Source organism: Haliotis rubra, unplaced genomic scaffold, assembly GCF_003918875.1.
Source record: "Haliotis rubra isolate DU_JTF1 unplaced genomic scaffold, ASM391887v1 Scf1, whole genome shotgun sequence".
Lineage (NCBI taxonomy): Eukaryota > Metazoa > Mollusca > Gastropoda > Lepetellida > Haliotidae > Haliotis > Haliotis rubra.
The window spans coordinates 8,621,845-8,642,752 of NW_025764891.1; the positions used below are offsets into that span (position 1 = coordinate 8,621,845).

General features: G+C 38.7%; 1 protein-coding gene across 1 annotated transcript in view; it reads left to right on the forward strand.

Annotated features, from left to right (window-relative positions):
* The first annotated feature begins 6,094 nt into the window (after positions 1 to 6,094).
* Positions 6,095 to 20,908, forward strand: part of LOC124281013 — a 186,596-nt gene continuing 171,782 nt past the window's right edge. The window contains exon 1 of the mRNA XM_046717053.1: positions 6,095 to 6,633. Within this exon, the coding sequence (XP_046573009.1) occupies positions 6,475 to 6,633 (159 nt within the window). The 5' untranslated portion in view covers positions 6,095 to 6,474. The remainder of the gene's footprint in view (positions 6,634 to 20,908) is intronic.

The following is a 20,908-nucleotide window of genomic DNA, read 5'->3' on the forward strand; positions in this document are numbered from 1 at the left end:
GTAGGTGTCATGCAACAAGGTGTTATCAAGTCTGATGTTCTTGGAGTTATACTGTAGGTGTCATCCGACAAGGTGTTATGTCTAATTTTCTTGGAGTTATACTGTAGGTGTCATGCAACAAGGTGTCAAGTCTTGTTGCAATACTGTAGGTGTTGCCCAGTGAGGTCATATTAAACCTGATATTCTGGGAGTAATACTGTAGATGTCATCCAACAAGGTGTCAAGTCTGATATTCTTGGAGTAATACTGTAGGTGTCATCCAACAAGGTGTTATCATGTCTGATGTTCTTGTTGCAATACTGTAGGTGTTGTCCAGTGAGGTCATATTAAACCTGATGTTCTTGGAGTAATACTGTAGATGTCATCCAACAAGGTGTCAAGTCTTGTTGCAATACTGTAGGTGTTGTCCAGTGAGGTCATATTAAACCTGATGTTCTGGGAGTAATACTGTAGATGTCGTCCAACAAGGTGTCAAGTCTGATGTTCTTGTTGCAATACTGTAGGTGTCATCCGGCAAGGTGTTATCAGGTCTTGTTGAAATACTGTAGGTATCATTCTATGAGGTGTTATCAAGTCTGATATTCTTGGAGTAATACTGTAGGTGTCATCCAACAAGGTGTTATCATGTCTGATGTTCTTGGAGTAATACTGTAGGTGTCATCCAACAAGGTGTTATCATGTCTGATGTTCTTGTTGCAATACTGTAGGTGTTGCCCAGTGAGGTCATATTAAACCTGATATTCTTGGAGTAATACTGTAGGTGTTGCCCAGTGAGGTCATATTAAACCTGATGTTCTTGGAGTAATACTGTAGGTGTTGCCCAGTGAGGTCATATTAAACCTGATGTTCTTGGAGTAATACTGTAGGTGTTGCCCAGTGAGGTCATATTAAACCTGATGTTCTTGGAGTAATACTGTAGGTGTTGCCCAGTGAGGTCATATTATACCTGATGTTCTTGACAACAGCATAAGAATCAATGCTAAAACATCACATCTGTCCAGTTTGGACAAGAATGATTATATATATCAGTGCTTGCTGTAAGAAGTAATTATACAGGAAGGGTTTGGTAGCTTATGGGCAACAGGTGTCATGCTGAGTGCTGGTTATGGACAAGTCATGATGGTAAGGCTTGGAATCAGAGAGCAGGTGACATCCTATCTTGTAAACGTGGTGATTAACTTAACCTTTTGCTAATTGGACAAGGAAACAATTCACAATCTGCTCCAAAGGTCCTTGCACTTGAAGAAGCTGTATGACATTGGAGCTATTTCAATCTATGAACAAGGTGATGTCTTCTGTAACAAAGGCTAGATGCCTGGTTTAAATTCCATTCAAGCTAAACAGATGACTATTAGGACTGTGTATTGTTGGGATTCAAACCAGGGACCTTCTAATCCACTGCTAGACATTTTCTATACAGGGCCACAGTCAGCACATTGCCAAGGTAAATTTATGTGTCATCTTTCTGTAACTGTTTCCCATTATCAAATGTTGTATCAAATGGTCTGCCAAAATTTTTGTTTCGGTAATTTTGGGATCTGTGTATACCAACAGCTTTGTGGAGACAAAGGTTTTTGTTTCAGGTAGAAATGTTCTGAATGTAAATTTTATAGGAGCTTATTTAATAAATGCCCTCTGTTAAGGAAACACTGAATTAATTTACAATTTTGAGCTATTATATTTCATATTTTATCTAATTGTAAAGTGCTCCTGAAACATTTTACATGAATTTTTCTTATCCCAAGACTGCAGGAGATGCGTTTGAATGTTCCCAAATTACAGGGCATGAAACTCACAAAAACTTCCGCCAGACCACAGGGCTGGTTAGATGTAAAACTTGCCAGCCCTGACCAAAACTTACCTGCCCACAAAATATCTTCATATACATGTCTACAGGAGTGGAAATAACTTTAAAATTGCTAGTGTACTCCGGTACAGTGGCACATGTGAAATCACTTGCCCTGAAATTGTTCTTGTTGAATTTTTTAAATAAACAACATAATTAACATTGGAAAGTCAACTGGACGCCGGTACAGTGTGATATACGAATTTGCTTGCCCGACAGAAAAAAAACACTGGACTCGGACGTCGGGCAATGGGTTATTTCTGCCAGTGGTCTATAGTTTAACCCGACCGTCAGGCAGGGGATTTTGAGAATCTGGCAGTCCCTGATGTGCTGGGCAGTCGGGCAGGCAGGTATTTCGAACGCTATGTCAATATGTGCATGTATAACAAAAGAGGTAATATCTTGGCTACGTAAGAACAAAATTTAGACCAATTTTCCATTTGAATGTGTACATATTCTTCACTTACACATGATTTGCTATGTCCCCATAATCATCATTCAGTAATATATGGCATAATATGGTATAAACAATTTACAACCTGGTTCTTGTAGATGACATATTGCTCTTTAGGAAAACTGGCTATCAGCATCAACATTCAGGGAGAGATTGAGTGAGTATGATTTACAAGCTTTTAGCAATATACAACAATATAACGGCGGGGGACACCAGAAATGGACTCCACACATTGTACCCATGTAGGGACTTGAACCCGGGTCTTCGGTGTGACGAGTGAACGCTTTAACCACTAGGCTACCCCACCACCCCTCATGGAGATGAGACAACTTCAGTAGTAACTACGGAAGATAAGAATCACATGGTCCTGAATGTCTGATAGATGTCATTGTAGATACAGGTGGTCTTCTTTAATTACAGAAGTGACTTGCATTCCCTTGACCAATTTAAACCAAGTTGCCAGCAAAGGCCATTTTGATTCCCCCCAGTTTCCCTCCCCTCCAGGCTTACCTTCAGTAGTGCTGGCAATAAGGTGCCTGACTGAGAATGTTGGGTCGAATCCCCAGTGGGAGTCAACCTAACAAAAAGTACAGGATTCTATACTTTACTGAGAAAGTGTAATCCCAAATAGAACACTTGATCGCTTTTTTAATGGCACTGTGTATTCATTCTCAGTCAAGATCTTCAAGTTGGTTTTTGTCCTTTACATAATCCCTGCTGCTTGTGTACCCTGGTATGAGCACATACATTCAACCAAATTGTGTTTTTATAAATCAGTGTTATTGATAAACATTTGGTGCTGGGGACTTATTCCGAAGCTGAAATCTCCAGGCCAAGAGGCTAAATGTTCTGCAGGTTCCTTTGGCCCCCCAAAAATATATGTCCATTTCCTATTACATGCTTTTTAAAAATAAGGTAGGTGGGTTGGTTTTATCTTCTTTTATTTTTTTACTTTTTTTTTCTTAGTAGCACCAGGTTGGCACCTGAGAAGGTCTTCAAGAGTACCCTATCATGTAGTGACAATGCCTTGTGATGAAACATTGAAAGATTTCTATATCAAATCATTATTTATGTTATTTATTTGCAGGTTTTGATCAGTGAGAGCCCATTATGCCAATTCAATGCAATCCATTTTAGCCCTACGTACACTGAAAAACATGACAATATCATACTTAATTTGGATGAAAATGATGAGTTGGAATGCACTCCAGTCATGATTTTGACTTGGTTAAAAAAGATTTAGGGGTGTGTCTTAGGATAGGGTCGTTCGGGTTACCGGAAACGGATATTTTTTTTGGCCTTAATGTCTGTTTATTGGAGACCTTGTCATCCAATGCATCACAACTGTGCATGTATGAGTGCAAACATATATGTTATAAATATAGTGTCTCTGTTTATTGTTCAGATAGGACTAGCTTAGTTTGACTACAGAGGCGTCTCAGCTGCTGTCCTCGTGTTTAATGTGTGATCACAGGAAAACTGATACCAGCTTTGATACTTGTATAGCTGCTCCTGGTGGCTTATCTTGCTAAAAGCAGTGTTCATATTGATTGTCTGAGGATTATGATATTTGTTCGGTTATTTATGATATAGGAGACATATATTTCATAACGGGTCATTATCTGTGAGTGAGGATGTAGGAGAGGGGATGGGCTTCGGCAGGGGTTGTGGGTGGGGGTGTTGGGTGTTGGGTGTGAGTATGGGTGTTAGGTGTTCGTGAGGATTGGGCCAAATAAAAAAATGTTGTTGTTCCGATTGCTCCTCTTTAAAATTTAGGGTAGGTAGGTAGACCAATGTCCATCTATGCCAGAAAAAAAATAAAGGAATACAAAAGCATATTTTATTCATACCGCCTAAAAAAGATAGGGTTGGCACCAGAATTCAAGGGTCGGTCGGGTAATTGAAACCACAACATTTTTTTTAGGCCTTGGTGAGGGTGTAAGTGTGAGAGTAGATGAGTTTGGGTGAGGGTGTAGATCTGGGGTGAGTGAGGGTGTGGGCATGGGTCTAGGTGAGGGAGAAGCATGCTTGTTGATGTTTACCATAGGCTACATGAATTTATAATTTATACTTTTGAATATTTGGTTGCATAGATCAGTTTACATTGTAAACATTATATGTCTTTGCCATTTAGTTACTTTCAACAATATCACTTGCTGTTTATGTTAAGTTTTAAAATGACTTCCGGTTCATGATACAGAATGTACAAGTCACCTGTTAATTCAAATGTAATGGGAAATCCTTGATAAATTTATACGTTAATTTAGAATCAAGGAAGGGTGTGTCTTCCTTTTATGCTTTATGTTTGTTCTAGGTGAAGAAAATTGATTCGTAACAACTTTTCAAATTTCATTTATATATAAATAATAGTAGTAGGTGAGCTTTTGAGGTTGGGGTGGGGCTAACTGATGTAATACTACTCCCCTTCCCTTCCCCATGATGATCCACCAACCACAGCCATCTACTGACTATACTGGTCCATGCATGACACCAGGATGTCTTGCAGCTTAATCAAGAAGTGGTGGACACCCCCAACTCTCATCTACTGTCTGTATTGATCCATGTATGAGTTGGATCATCAAAGGAGGTATTAGATGCATCGACTACCTATACACTGTGTGTATTGATCCATCCCAGGTGATAGAAACCACCCACCCACCTCCATCTACTGTTTGTGTTAATCCATGCATAAGGCCAATGTGTATTGGATCATCCCTGGGTTTCACTCTCATTGAGTCTACCCAAAAAGGTCTTGTTAAGACAACATTGCACTATGGCTAGGTGATAGACACCCCACCCCAACTTATGTTTTCACCCCCACTCCTGTCCCAGGAGGTGACAGATATCCCACCCCCTCTCCAGTCTCCATCCCTTCTCCAGTCCCCACCCCCATTCTAATGTTATATTGATCCACGCATGAGACCTGTGTGTCTTGGATCATCCCAGGAGGTGACAGACATCCCACCCCCACTCCAGTATCCACCCCTTCTCCAGTCCCCACCCCCATTCTAATGTTATATAGATCCATGCATGAGACCTGTGTGTCTTGAATCATCCCAGGAGGTGACAGACATCCCTCCCCTTCTCCAGTCTCCACCCCTTCTCCAGTCCCCACCCCCATTCTAATGTTATATTGATCCATGCATGAGACCAGTGTGTCTTCGAGCATCTCAGGAGGTGACAGACTGCCCACCCCCTCTCCAGTCTCCACCCCTTTTCCAGTCCCCACCCCCATTCTAATGTTATATAGATACATGTATGAGACCAGTGTGTCTTGGAGCATCCTGGGAGGTGACAGACATCCCTCCCCCCGACTTATGTCCCCATCCCAGTGTAATGTTATATTGATCCATTCATAAAACCACTGTATGTTGACAGAAACCCCACCCCACTCACAGTCCCCACCCACATATAATGTTATATTGATCCATGCATGAGACCAGTGTGTTGGAGCATCCCAGGAGGTGACTGACACCCAACCCCCCACTCCAGTCCCCACCCCCAGGCTAATGTTATATTGATTTATGCATGAGACCAGCGTGTGTTGGAGCATCCCAGGAGGTGATAGACACCCCCACTCCAGTCCCCACCCCCACTCCAGTCCCCAACCCCAGTCTTATCTTATATTGATCCATGCATGAGACCAGTGTGTCTTGGAGCATCCCAGGAGGTGATAGACACCCCACCCCCTCTCCAGTCCCCACCCCCACTCCAGTCCCCAACCCCAGTCTAATGTTATATTGATCCATGCATGAGACCGGCGTGTGTTGGAGCATCCTGGAAGGTGACAGACACCATTTACCTGGTCATGTATGTAACTAATTGCTGATGTCTCTGTGTCCCTCATCACTGACATTTTTGACATTCACTTCAATGCCACATGAATTTTCTATGTTGCTTGGAAACCAAGTAAATTCCTGGAGATCTGTTGGAGAGACTGGCACGAGTGCTTAGCAGGAACCATGTCTAGCCATACAACGTTTTGTGAAATAATTACAGGATTATTGTCTCCAGGTTTAATAATAAACTGATGGTGGACTCATCATTTATACGTTAACACTAAAACGCCTGAGTTCCATCTCAAACTTGGTAGAATCCACGTTTCTCAAAGAGGGAAGTATTTTGGATCCACACTTGTTCCGAGTTCGGCAGCTGATGTCATTTTGGTAAAATCATGAAAATTGCAGGAGGAATCACCAATGGATGCAGTGTAACTATCGTTGCTGGGAAGTCACAAGTGGAATACAGGATGTCACAATCAAGGACAAACAATGGCGAGCAATGTGAGAGTGCCAGACAGAGGACACAGTGTGAAGAGATTGTATCAAACCAGGTAGGTTGTTATTGCTCGTAATTCCTGGTCATGCATTATGTAACATTATGCTAAGAGGTGGTCAATATCATGTATATTTCACCCCTAGTCCAGGTCCTTCAGTGTTAAATAGATAGGAAAGTGTAATAATTGGCTGTATTTACTGCCTTGTTCTCATTTACTTTGTCAACTTCACTGAGTATGTCTTCTTGATAAGGCAATCAATACATTGATTTTCAGATCAGGTTTTATTGTCACAGTCTTTATTTCTAAGTTTTACTATTGATTTTGTATTGGGGCTGAATGGGTTTTTTAGAAATTGTTTCCTGTGATTTCTGTTGATAAATTATGTATTTTTACTCAATGTAGAATGTTTTTCTTGAAGTATGGTATGAAAGTACTGCCATGATATACTACTTACAAGAATTAGAAGAACATCCAATTCTTTCATATTACTATTAGTAGATAACTTTAGTAATATGAAAGTATTTGCCCCAGCCTAACTTTAGTATTCTGAAATTACCTGTGATGGCATGACAGAATAACTATGGTATTCTGAAAGTACCTCTCATGGCATGGCAGATTAACTGTGGTAAATTGAGTTGAAATGAGTTAAATTGAAAACATTTAATAAAAATGAAAGCACAAATTAGGTGTTCTGTAACTTCTTTGATTAATATATATGATTTTATAACAGTTGTTATTTTTATAATCTGAATATAGAGTTTTGTTTTTTTGTACTCAAATTTTACCTCCTGCATTGAGCTTAGCTGAGTTTGTTTCAGTATAAGTATTCAGTCTCTTTAGTACTACATGTCTCTCTTTAGTACTACATGTATTGAAAGTAATGCCTCTATAAATTACTGCAACTGCTAGTGGAATTTAAGAGAGAGAAAATGATTGATATGAGGTTTTCCATGTGATATATTTAATCAAAGCTTTTTCCAATCAGACTACAAAGAGTACTGTAGAAAACTAAAGGATGTCCATTATGAAATGTCTCGTTAGTGTTTGATTGACTAATTATTATGTATTCGTTACAGTTGCTGATCAATATATTGTGATATTTTCATAATTGAAACTGCTTTTTCTGCTTTCCCTAGTTTTGTTTTGCAATTCATTCAAAACTGTTTGCATTTATTTGGTTGAAATCTTGTGGAAATGTCACGTCACTCAAACTCACCATTATTTACCGGAACCACAATCAGCCCTTTACTTGAAACCTTTGTCGACAGAGAATGGATATATGTATCATAAATGCCATGCTTTGAATTTGAAAAAGTCAAATTTCTTGCAGTTTGACTGTTATGTGTCAACATCATGTTTAGGTGTGAAACCTCAAAGGTAACAGGTGATTCTTGTGTGTTTGGATAGTCTGATGTGTCAATGGTGGGTATTGGAGGTCAGATGTATGTGTAGACTTACCTGGGGTGGGTTAGATTTTGGTTTATATGGTTGGTTTGTTTATTTGTTGTTTTACGCTTCATTCAGCATTATCAGGGGTGGAAATAACCCATTCAGCATTATTCCAGCAAATTTGTATATCACACTGTGGTGTTGTGTTAATTATGTTGTTTATTTAAATAATTCAACAAGAAAACGGCCTGGACCAGACAATCCAGTGATCAACAGCATGAGCATCAATCTATGCAATTGGGATATGATGACATGTGTGCACCAAGTCAGCAAGCCTGACCACTGATCCGTTTAAATTAAGCCTCTTACGACAAGCATGGGTTACTGAAGATCAATTCTAACCTGGATCTTCATGGGTGTGGTGTATATGGAATGGAGGTCTGGTATGTAAATCTGCCGTGTATGTGTAGACTGAGCTGGTGTGTGTTGGATTCTGATGTGCACAGAATAGAGGTCAGGTGTGTATTGGAAGTCGGGGTAGTGTGGACGATATCTGTACTGGAGGCCTACTTTATGATAGGGTGGCTTTACCGGACATGTACTGATACTTACAGAATCTAATAACTCATGGTTAGTGTTTATCAAAATTGGTATATGACAGACTGTAATCGTCATGGTTAGTGTTTATCAAAGTTATGTGGCATTATTTCTGTTTCCATGGCAACTGAACAACCTCCTTGGGAGAATTTATAGAGATATCAGCTATCTTCTGTGTGATGACAATAGAAGGTCAATCATTAATCTTCAACTTCTATGTGATGACAATAGAAGGTCAACCACTAACCCTTTATCTTCTATGTGATGACAATAGAAGGTCAATCACTAATCTTCAACTTCTATGTGATGACAATAGAAGGTCAACCACTAACCCTTTATCTTCTATGTGATGACAATAGAAGGTCAATCACTAATCTTCAACTTCTATGTGATGACAATAGAAGGTCAACCACTAACCCTTTATCTTCTATGTGATGACAATAGAAGGTCAATCACTAATCTTCAACTTCTATGTGATGACAATAGAAGGTCAATCATTAATCTTCAACTTCTATGTGATGACAATAGAAGGTCAATCATTAACACTTTATCTTCTATGTGATGACAATAGAAGGTCAATAATTAATCTTCAACTTCTATGTGATGACAATAGAAGGTCAATCATTAACCCATCATCATCCATGTGGCAGCCTATTTGACAAGAGAAGGTCAACCATTAACAATTTCTCTTCTGTATTTGACTGGATGCAATGAAATAAAATGATACAAGCCATGAAATAATATAAATTGATACCTCATGTCTACCAGTGGACTACTGTTTTCAGAGTGGCTGATGTCACTGATTTGGTGGTAATGTCTGAACACTTTTCATAATTCTGGAACAAAGCGACCTTTCTGGACATATTTCTTATTTGATATATAAGTATGTATTTGATGTTAATTAAAGGCTGAGAATATCAACTCAGCAACAGAGTTGAAGCAGAAAGAAATGTTTTCAGCTCTTCAACAGCAATCGCTATTTGTATTGTGTTGAACAGCAATCACTTATTGTTGAAGAATTCAACTCTTCAACACCAATTGCTAATCGTAGGAAGTCCTACTTTGTGTGTTGACCTGACTAAAGCCATGTGTTGTCAAGGTGCCAGATATCTTGTTGATAACTTGATATTTTTCTTGCAGCAATGTTTTGTGAAATTCCAATGCAAATCAATATTCAAGTCTTACAACAAGGTAATATGTTGATCTTAAACCATGGAGGTGATTGCTACAGCGTAACCATGGGAACTGAATGTTCCATTATGGCAAAAATTGTTATTTTGTGTTTGTACAACTTGCCCCAGGGGCATCTTAGAATGGCTGCAGACATCCCATTGAATTCCATCCTGGATGGTCTAGTACATTATAATGGTTCCATATTTCTCCATGTTAAATTAGTTGATTGGAATATGTCATTGACTGTAAGAAGTTGTCTTCTTGACAATACTATTTCAACAAAATAGGGAATATTCTATCAGAACTAGAAAATATTCTGTTTTCTAGGTCACCTTTTGTCCTGATTGGCTAGGAGGATTTTATGCAGGTATTTTCCATTTTCCTGTTTCCCTAAATGCAGAGCATTGTGTTATTCAGAAATCAATGTGTTTACTTTATTGAATATAAGCTCATGATAAAGATTATGTGCATTTTAAAAGAAAAGTAATTAATTACAATTAACGATCAGCAATTTTAGTTCTTCACTTTTTGCAAAACAGTCTTTGAAGTCATTGAAGTCTTTGAAGTCAAAAAGTTGTTGGAAATTTGAAATGGTTGAATATGTTTACAATTTCAGCTTTTGAAACTGGCCTCTTATTACATGTTTTTGACTGTCTTAGACAGTGTAAGCTTCAGCTGCTTGTTCAGTAGGGATGTCTCAAGTTCAGTGTTTTAGTGAAAGAAAGACCATTTTAAGAAAACATCCTCACATTTGTGCACTGAAGATTTATCTGAAGACTTTCTGAATGGGAACTATGAATACACAATGTCTTCTAGTTGCTGCAAGCCTAAATCAATGGCACAAAGCAGATAAGCATTTGTTGCTCGAAGCCATATTGTTTTTGCCTTTTCAAACAAAGAATCTCTGCTCTTTTTCAAGTTATTTCAAGAGAGCAAAGTATGTTTCTGTGTAATTAAATGATTATGCAATTACAAAGAACACAGGCTGGTGCTTTGTAGTCTTGCACTGCGTCATGTTTTTTGATGAGTAAAGGCATGTTCTTATCAAGATCTAATTTTAGCCTGTAGTCATGCTGGGATTTCCCTTTTGCCCTTAATGCTGATGTCTTCACACAGGCTTAAGTATAAAATAATATAAGCAATATCAAATTTGCTATTGAATGAGGCTTGTGAAGCCCATTTTGTACTAAATCCAGAATAAACTGTACACGTGCACTTTATAATAAAAAAATGTTGTAATGATGTAACCTTCTTCACTATAGACATTTTTATCCTTGACGGTTTCACTGCAAAACACCTCTGCAAGCTCACATCATTTTATTGTTTTCAAGTAAAAGGTTTAAATGAAAAGTTTTAACTCTCACATGGAAGGAATTGTGTTATAGTGAAATTATTATGTTGTTGACATCATATGATGTGGAGGTATATCCATCACAACTTGAATCAGGTGAGAAAATTGTGTCAATGTAACAAGTAGGGGAAATGGACAACCTTCAGGAATTTGCACGACTCAAAGACTTCCAGAAGAACTTGGCACCAAAAGGCCATCCAAACGATATGAGAACTACACTAGAAATGAATGCATGTTCCTATGCCACTGTGAAGACGTAAACCATATGTCACTAAAAGATGTGGGCAGCCAGGTTAAGCATAGCAGGGAGGGCCTTTAAGACAATCTCCATTCTGAAAGACTTGTCATGTCAGCAACACAATAAATCAACCATACAATCCACATTATGGCGATGACCGACTGGTAAACGACTGAGCGTCTTACTGCTGGTTCATAGTGCATAGCATTATCATGGAAACTTGGCAGTGAAGAAAGTAAGCTTGCTGAGATCCAAAACTTCTGACATCTGATAAAATATTTTCCAGCCACAGCGTGACCAGTGACAATTAATCTAGCTCTGTTTGAATCTGATCCAGAAAGGTTCTTGCAGTGCTTTGTGACTTTGAAACCTGGGTTCATCACTTCTAGTCAGGGTCCAAGCTGCTAGTTCTTGATAACTGCATTTTAGTAACCCAATTTCAAAGGTTACATAACCGTGCATATTTTACTGACTTGTCATGAAATGCTCAAATATTTATAGAATAATCTCTGCAACTTTGTGTAATGTTCGCAACAAAATATTTCGTCATTCTGCAATTCCTTCTATATGAGGTTCAGAAATAATCCATCAAACTTCACATCACATTAGTTACCCTAGAAACACCAAGGATACCAGGATACTATTTACAGATGTTGACAAATGGTAATAAATTCATGACGACATTAGTTTACTAAATCCAGTAATTGGATTCTGTATGATCAAAAGGATCTAATCAAGCTTTTCAAGTCCTTATCGGATTAGTGGATATCCAATTAAGATTTTGCAACGAGGATGTGTGCGAGTTTCGTGGCTCGAGGCTTTTTCTCTGTGACAGCTAATATATCTGAATATTAGAAGTTTGATAGATGGTTGATCCTTGATTTAGAAATGTAAGTTAATGCTGTATATACCTACATGAAAATAGAATATGTCCTGAAGGATGAAGGTTAAGTTTGGAGGGTAATTGGCCTTGGTTTGGTCAGACCACCTTGGATCATAAAGCCTGGTGGCATACTGACCATGGTCTGCCATTGGTTGTTTTCTTTCCAAGTTAGACCATTTTAGACCAATTTACAGTGATAAACTGTGATACCGTTTACTGTGGAAATGGTAAACCATTGTAAATTTGGTCTTCAAAATTGGCTTATCTATTGTCATATACGGTTTATCATGGTCATATCATGCTCATTTCAGAAGGCATACAGGGATCTTTATTTTTTCATACCAATCTTAGCATGTGTAAATATCTTTCTTACCCAGATACCATTACCCAAACCAATTTGAGATAACTAGAAAACGACTGTGTGAGATCAAATTCCTGAGACTGGCTGTTCCATGGTGATGACAGATGAGAACCTTCCTTATTGTATTTCATTGTTTGATTACTTGTGCTTCAGATACAGTATTGTTGAAACTTGATTATTGAGAAAGTTACTAATTGTTTACTTTACTAAAATAACAAATTATCTGTTGGTGATGTCATCTGTGGATAATGTTGCTATAAGATTCTGGTGATTTTAAAGTCTGATAAACCAAGAACTTTTGAAAATTTACAAATGACAAAGAACATAAGATTTTCTAATAATGAGTGAGTGAGTTTGGTTTTACGCCGCTTTTAGCAATATTCCAGCAATATCACGGCTGGGGACACCAGAAATGTTTCTAATAATGACAACATTAGATGGTAATATGTATTTTATCGATCCTTTATAACAATAGTGGCTGTAATTGCGGCAAACGTCCAGGCTGTTGTAACCTGTCGGGCCGTTCTCAGATGGTCCTTCTGTTGAAGTTTCAAAATGCTTTCATGAAATTATGTCCTTTACATATTAAGCTGACTTCTTCTTCAGAATGCCTTTTTGGTGTTACAAATGGGCTTATCTATGGTCATATACTGTATCTGAAAACCTCTTGTATAGTAACCTTGCTAACTTCGTTGTGTTGGTTGTTTTATTATGAGGTACATATCTTTGTTTCTGATATTTGCGGGGCGGTGGGGTAGTCTAGTGGTTAAATCCGCGAAGACCCGGTGAATCCCACATGGGTACAATGAGTGAAGTCCATTTCTGGTGTCCCCCGCCGTGATATTGCTGGAATATTGCTAAAAGCGGCGTAAAACCAAACTCAGTCAGTCAGTCTGATATGTGCAGTGAACCTGGTTGACAAGGCAACAATATTTATTATGCAAGAAAGAAGATTCACATTTTTGCATTTCATGTAATTTCATGCTTGCTTTGGTTTCACAATTTAAAGTATTTATGGGGAGAAAAGAGAGCATTTCATCAATCAGGAATGAAAGATTGATGAATACGAGATGAATTAACGATGTAAAGAAGTATAGGATTTTTCCAGTGAGCATAGATGATACATGAGAGGGCTGGAACGCCCATTCAGATCTTGATGAATTCTCTCTCATACAAAGTAAAATATTTCACATGAATGTGGAAAGGGTGTTTTTACCTTTACTTATTAGACATTTAGTGCTTTGAAAAACTGACAAGTACTTTGCTGAACCACTGTATAAACATACTCAGGCCGAATCTGTTGTTCATAACAACGGTCAACAGGTCCTTTAGCTCATCAGGCGATACAACTGTACAATGGGTTGTTGTATCTGAAACAACTGGGTCACCCAGGCCTTGGAAGTACTGGTGAGTGAGTTTAGTTTTACGCCGCACTCAGCAATATTCCAGCTATATGGCAGCGGTCTGTAAATAAGTCTGGACCAGACAATCCAGTGATCAACAGCATGAGCATTGATCTGCACAATTGGGAACTGATGACATGTGTCAACCAAGTGAGCGAGCCTTACCACCCGATCCCTTTAGTTGCCTCTTACAACAAGCATGGGTTACTCAAGATCAATATTCTAACCCGGACCTTCACAGGTAGGAGGTACTGGAAAACAATATTGTGGTTCATAGATGAGCTGTTTCCTGATTTGGAAATGTGAAAGTTCTTGTGGGTTTGATCTAATTGGTAAATGCCTGAGACATGGATGACTTCAGGCATTCCTCCCACAGCTGACATGTTGTGATACCTGAAATACTGTTCGAAACCGTTATAATTCCAACCTACTCACTCATTATCCCCCACAAAGCGTTTTGTGTCCGTGCACATTTGTATTTTCCGGAACAGAACTCTAAAACTGTTCAATATTTCTTCACCAAACTTGGCACATGGATAGATCTGGTGGTGTCCTGGTGCCTTTTAGTAGTTTTGGTATTCTAAATTAAATATTTTTGGTGTTTCCATGGCAACAAGTTTGACTTAGACTGAAATTGGTGGTTGTGCTCTTTTCTGGAGCAGAACACTAAAACCAGTCACTATTTCTTCACCAAACTTTGCACATACATAGATCTGGTGGTGTACTGGTGCCTTTTGGTAGTTTTGGATTTCTGAATAAAATATTTTTGGCATTTCCATGCCAACAAGATTGACTTAGACTGAAATTGGTGGTTGTGCTCTTTTCCGGAGCAGAACACTAAAACCAGTCACTATTTCTTCACCAAACTTTGCACATAGATTGGTCTGGTGGTGTGCTGGTGCCTTTTGGTAGTTTTGGATTTCTGAATAAAATATTTTTGGCGTTTTCATGGCAACAAGTTTGACTTAGACTGAAATTGTTGGTTGTGCTCTTTTCCGGAGCAGAACACTAAAACCAGTCACTATTTCTTCACCAAACTTTGCACATAGATTGGTCTGGTGGTGTGCTGGTGCCTTTTGGTAGTTTTGGATTTCTGAATAAAATATTTTTGGCGTTTTCATTGCAACAAGTTTGACTTAGACTGAAATTGTTGGTTGTGTTCTTTTCCGGAGCAGAACTCTAAAACCGTTCACTGTTTCTTCACCAAACCTGGCACATAGATTGGTCTGGTGGTGTACTGGTGCCTTTTGGTAGTTTTGGGTTTCTGAATAAAATATCTTTGCATTTCCATGCCAACAAGTTTGACTTAGACTGAAACTGGTGGTAGTGCTCCTTTCTGGATCAGAACTTTTAAAACCTTTCAATACTCTCCTTCCACCTTTCTTTATTCACACCAAAACTTTTGACATAATCATAACTCATAGACATATTCATGAAGAGTATTTTGCCATTGCGGGGATATTGATGACTTTGTCTTCTTGTTTATTTCTTATATGTCTGTCAGACAATATATTATTAGATTTCATTAGATTTAAGTTTTTATATCAATTTAATTGAATAAGGACTAGGGGTGTTTTAATACTCGTTGGTTTTGTAGGTAAAGTAATAAACTGTTATTCAATTAAAGTGGATTGTAGGTGGCACAGTGGTGATGTAATGTAGATCACCATGGTTGAATCCGAGCCTGACTGTTATGATCTCTGTGGGGTTTAATATGGTCTTACAGTGGATGGTACTCTAAAGTCAATCAACAAGCGATGATTTAATGCATTCCTGTAGGATAAGGGAGATAACTGTGTTTTTCTAACCGCATATCCCATAGCCTTCAGTCCACACTACTATCTCCATGTGACTACATCTACTGGTGTTTCTACTGCAGAGAGACTGTGAGTGTGTGTGTACGTGTATGTTAGTAAGCTAAACATACAAAGATATTTTGAATCATACTAAGCTGTTATCAACAGCATTATACAGAGCTTATGTTTTGTTTGTTGTCTGCACTCAGTAATATTCCAGTTATGGCAGCGGTCTCTAAATAATCAAATCTGGACCAGACAATCCAGTGATCAACATCATGAGCAGTTGAGATAAGGTGACATTTATCAACCAAATCAGTGAGCTCGATAATGTAAGTCGCCTTTTACAACACGCATGGGTTGATGAAGACCAATTCTAAACTGTATCTTAATGAGTCTACGGAACTTATGCACAGATGGACAAAATGTTGAATTTTGACAGAAACTGAATGAAATCACATATATTCAGAATATGATTAATGATGGGTTTATTTGTAAGAAAAGCATACGTCCGAGTGCTTTAATGTTATAATAGTTCAGGGCGAAAGTGTGCTTTATTACACTATACATGGTGGTAGAGCGAACTGTATTTCTTTTCTAAGATGCCAAATTTAATACTTGTTGAGGATAATTACGATAAATTTAAGACAGAAAACAAACGACGGTGTCAGTGACCTAAATTAAGAATCCTCGCACAGGGCTAACTGGCTCGCTGTTCTATTGATGTGTCTGCCCCCCTACGTTAAGACGAACGTTACCAGAAAAAAACAAATGATAACAGTTGCGGTTTACGTTCGGATTAAATATCTTCTCTGAATTATTTTAATTACATCTGTCATTAACGTAAACCATATGGGGCAATATGAACGTCGCATTTTTACTACCATCGTAAGTTGAGATCAGTACATCCAGATGAAGCTAAGTAGTCAAGCGACATTCCACGATTGCATTGTGGGAATGTAAACATTGCGAACGTTACCGTGTCGCTGAAAACTTGTGAGTCGAATTGACACATTTTAACCGTTGTAAAACATAAACGTAATGTTTCCACCAGTGATGTGAAGCAACTGCAAACCAAGAAACGGGATGCAACGGAGTAGTTTACTGTAGGAGGCCATACGAGGCGATGACAACTGACATGCATTGTGATGTCGCTTACATTGTAAAATGGTTCAATTATGAGGGGGCACACTAGAATGGCGCAGTGACGGGATAATGTCATTCAATTGTTACGTCATCAAAAAACTATACCTTTATTGTCTGATAATGTAAAATTTTTTTGATTGTTCTAACCACTAGGCATCTTAGAATACACTTCACATGATAAAATCATCAATCACAGCTTTGTGTGAATATATCGCATGGTCCGTTACAAATCATTACATATATTCAGAATATGATTAATGATGGGCTTATTTGTAAGAAAAGCATAACCACGTAGAAAGAAAGATTAGAAATTGATTCACATTTCATTGATTGATACACTTCACAGGATAAAATCATCAGTCACAGATTTGTGTGAGTATATCACATGGTCCATTACAAATCAGGTGAAGGTAAGCATCATCAGTCACAGATTTGTGTGAGTATATCACATGGTCCATTACAAATCAGGTGAAGGTAAGCATCATCAGTCACAGAGAGTAGCAGGTTGGATTACCATTTCCTGCAGGGTGATTCCTGAAGGTGTCTTTGGCTTCATTCCCACCACTCTCTTGAGTGAGTGAGTGAGTATGGTTTTTCGTCGCTTTTAGCAATGTTCCAGCAATATTCTAGCAGCTCCAGGCTTTGGAGTTAGTGAGTAACTATGGGTTTACAATACTTTTAGCAATATCATTGTTGGGGACAAGTGAATTTGTTTTCAATATACCTCTGTTCAGCAATCAGTGAATGGGTACCCGGTAGAATGAGATGATTGTGTGACTGTTGATCTTCTAAGGCAGCTTTAGTTGTATAATTCAAAGGGAGCAGAGATTGAAATATGAGTGTACACTGATTCACTAACTGGGATGATATTAGTGGTGAGCGAGTGAGTATGGTTTTACGTCGCTTTGTGCAATATTCCAGCAATATCAACGTGGATGACACCAGAAATGGGCTTCACACATTGTACCCATGTGGGGAATCAAATCCGGGTCTTCGGTGTGATGAGGGAACGCTTGAACCACTAGACTACCCCACCGCCCCAGGATATTACTAATATAATATACATTTCAGCCAGCCATATAAGCACTATATAAACAGATTATTATCATTGAAACTGTGAATGTTGTTATTTTTGTGACTCAAAACTGAAGACAGATAATACTGTTGCGTATCTATCATGACCATTAAGTTACAAGTTCCTCAATCCTTCTTGTTGATCCTTAGTCTGCTGTTGTATATATCTTTATATCATTTGGTACTTAAGGATCATTGGCTGTTGTGACTATTGTATGTACTCCTTCTGGGCAATATATTGCTGTATCTTATGTACAGTATTGATTGTCCTGGCCTTAGTTCCAGACTGCCAGCAGCTGATCGATTTCATCTCTTTCTATGGCAGGTGGTCTTGGCACCATGATCGGTGACTCGTACATTCCACGTTAGCTGGACGATGTTTGTGAAAACGAGAGTAACTTGTCTTTGTTGACACAGGGGCCATTGGGTACCGAGATTGTAAAAAGCGTGAGAGCATTGATTGAAGAAGTTTTATGGTCTTTGAAGGGGTTTCTTTCAGACTTCCTTTCATCTTAGTTTTACTAGCCTCTATGTTTTCTTCTGTTTTGGTAGAGTAACTGACTAATTGATGTTGCCTTTAAATTGTGAGGAATAAATGGGTAAAACTGCTTGATGTTTTATGGTGTTTGTAATCTGTCAATCACTGGATTATCTGATCCAGACTTGATTGTTTACAGACGATGGTGAAACAGCTTGAATATAGCTGAGTGTGGTGTGAATTCAAAACAGAGAAAAACAAATATTAATAAATGGTTGTGTGGGTAGCGATAAGTAGATATTGTGTGGGTAGTATCTTTTCAGATCAGAATAGGCCCCCAATACATCATGCTTGTCTGCTGCATGGATTCATGGCCAGAATAGATCCCCAGTATGTCATGCCTGTCTCCTGTAGGAATTCCTGGTCACAATAGGTCACAGTACATCATGTTTGTGTCCTGTAGGTAGTCTGGATCAGAATAGGTCACAGCATGTCTCCTGTATGGATCTGGGACAGTGTAGATCCCCAATCACAGTTAGAATAGATCCCCAGTATGTCATGTTTGTCTCCTGTAGGAATTCCTGGTCACAATAGGTCACAGTACATCATGTTTGTGTCCTGTAGGTAGTCTGGATCAGAATAGGTCACAGCATGTCTCCTGTATGGATCTGGGACAGTGTAGATCCCCAATCACAGTTAGAATAGATCCCCAGTATGTCATGTTTGTCTCTTGTAGGAATTCCTGGTCACAATAGGTCACAGTACATCATGTTTGTGTCCTGTAGGAATTCGAGGTCAGAAAAAGGCGCCAGAACTTCATGCTTGTCTCCTGTATGGTTTCTGGTACAGAATGGATCTCCAATCCATCATGCTTGTCTGCTGTAGGTATTCTGGATCAGAAAAGATCCCTAATCCATCCTGCTTGTCTTCTGTAGGTATTTTGGATCAGAATAGGTCACAATATGTCATGCTTGTCTCCTGTAGGGTTTCTAGGTCAGATTAGGTCACAGTATTGAATTCTGGGACAGAATAGACCCCCAATCCATCATGCATGTCTCCTGTAGGAATGCTGGATCAGAAAAGATCCCCAATCCATCCTGCTTGTCTCCTGTAGGAATTCTTGATAAATAGGTCACAGTATGTCTTGCTTGTCTCTTGTAGGGTTTCAGGATCAGAACAGATCCCCAGGGCCTAGATTTTGGAAGCTCTCGCTAAGATAGTTGCAAGCGCCATTCATTAACATTGACTTACGACTATCTTAGTGCTAATCTAGGCCCAGAAGTTTAAGTTTGGCTCCTGTAGAGATTCTTGGTCAGGAGAGGTTTACAGTACTCTATGCTTGTCTCCTGTAGGGTTTCTAGGTCATAATATGTTCCGAGTGGTTCATGATTTTTTCCCTTAGGGTTTAGAATGAAAGTAAGCTGAAAAAATGTCCTACTCTTTTCAACTTTCTGCCCTTGTTTTATATGAATCTGCCTGTTAAATTCCAATCACATAAGCTGTCTCTCCAAGAGATGGCCAAATGATCTTTTCAATTAGTCTTCAAGATTCAATATCTGTCCCAGCATGGGTCGCAGGCACAAGTGTGTAGGTCTGATCCAGGAATTGGATGTACAGTGTTCAGATGGTGTGGATGGAAGTAATATCCTGTAGTGACCAACCCTCATGGTCACTGAAGTCTTCTCACAGTCATCACTTGAGTTCTTCACCTGTCAGCTTCGTCTTGGACATTGGTCTGAATTAGGTAAGGTTCTTTGTTAGTATTGACAAGAGGTATTTCAGGACTTGGTCTTATTTTCTGTCAGTGTGCATGATGATGATGATGATGATGATGATGATGGTCGATAATCAACGTCTGTTTTAATGACATTTTAAGCTTGGTGTTTATACCATTGTGTCATGTAGTAATGCACCAGAGTGATCATGATTTTAGACAAAGTAAGCATTGATATTGTTGCTCCAACAGAAGGATATAAAGACACAGTTCAATGTGTAAGAAACAGATTACTGTACTCCTATTGTAAATGTTTAAATGATGTGCCATTGGTGAGTCAGAACAGATCCACAGTACAGAAACCCATTCTTGTCATGAAAGGTGATAAATGGGACCAGGTGGTCACGCTTACTGATTCGGCTGAAGCAATTTATAGTATCCCAAATATTTAAACTGATGCTCATGCTGTTGATGACTGGATTGTCTGGTTCAAACTTGATTATTTACAGACCACTCTTATATTGCCAAGTGTGCTGTGAAACAACTTACAAACAGAAACTTTCAGTTGTGCCAGATTGATGCAAAACACAACATGTTTCCTAAGTTTATTTTGACAATCATCTGCATATCAGTGAAATGTGAAAAAGGTATTTGATCATGTCTGTATTAAACCTGTAATTTCAGGGTTTCTTTTCGTTTGGGATTTTGTCTGATACATTTTCTTAA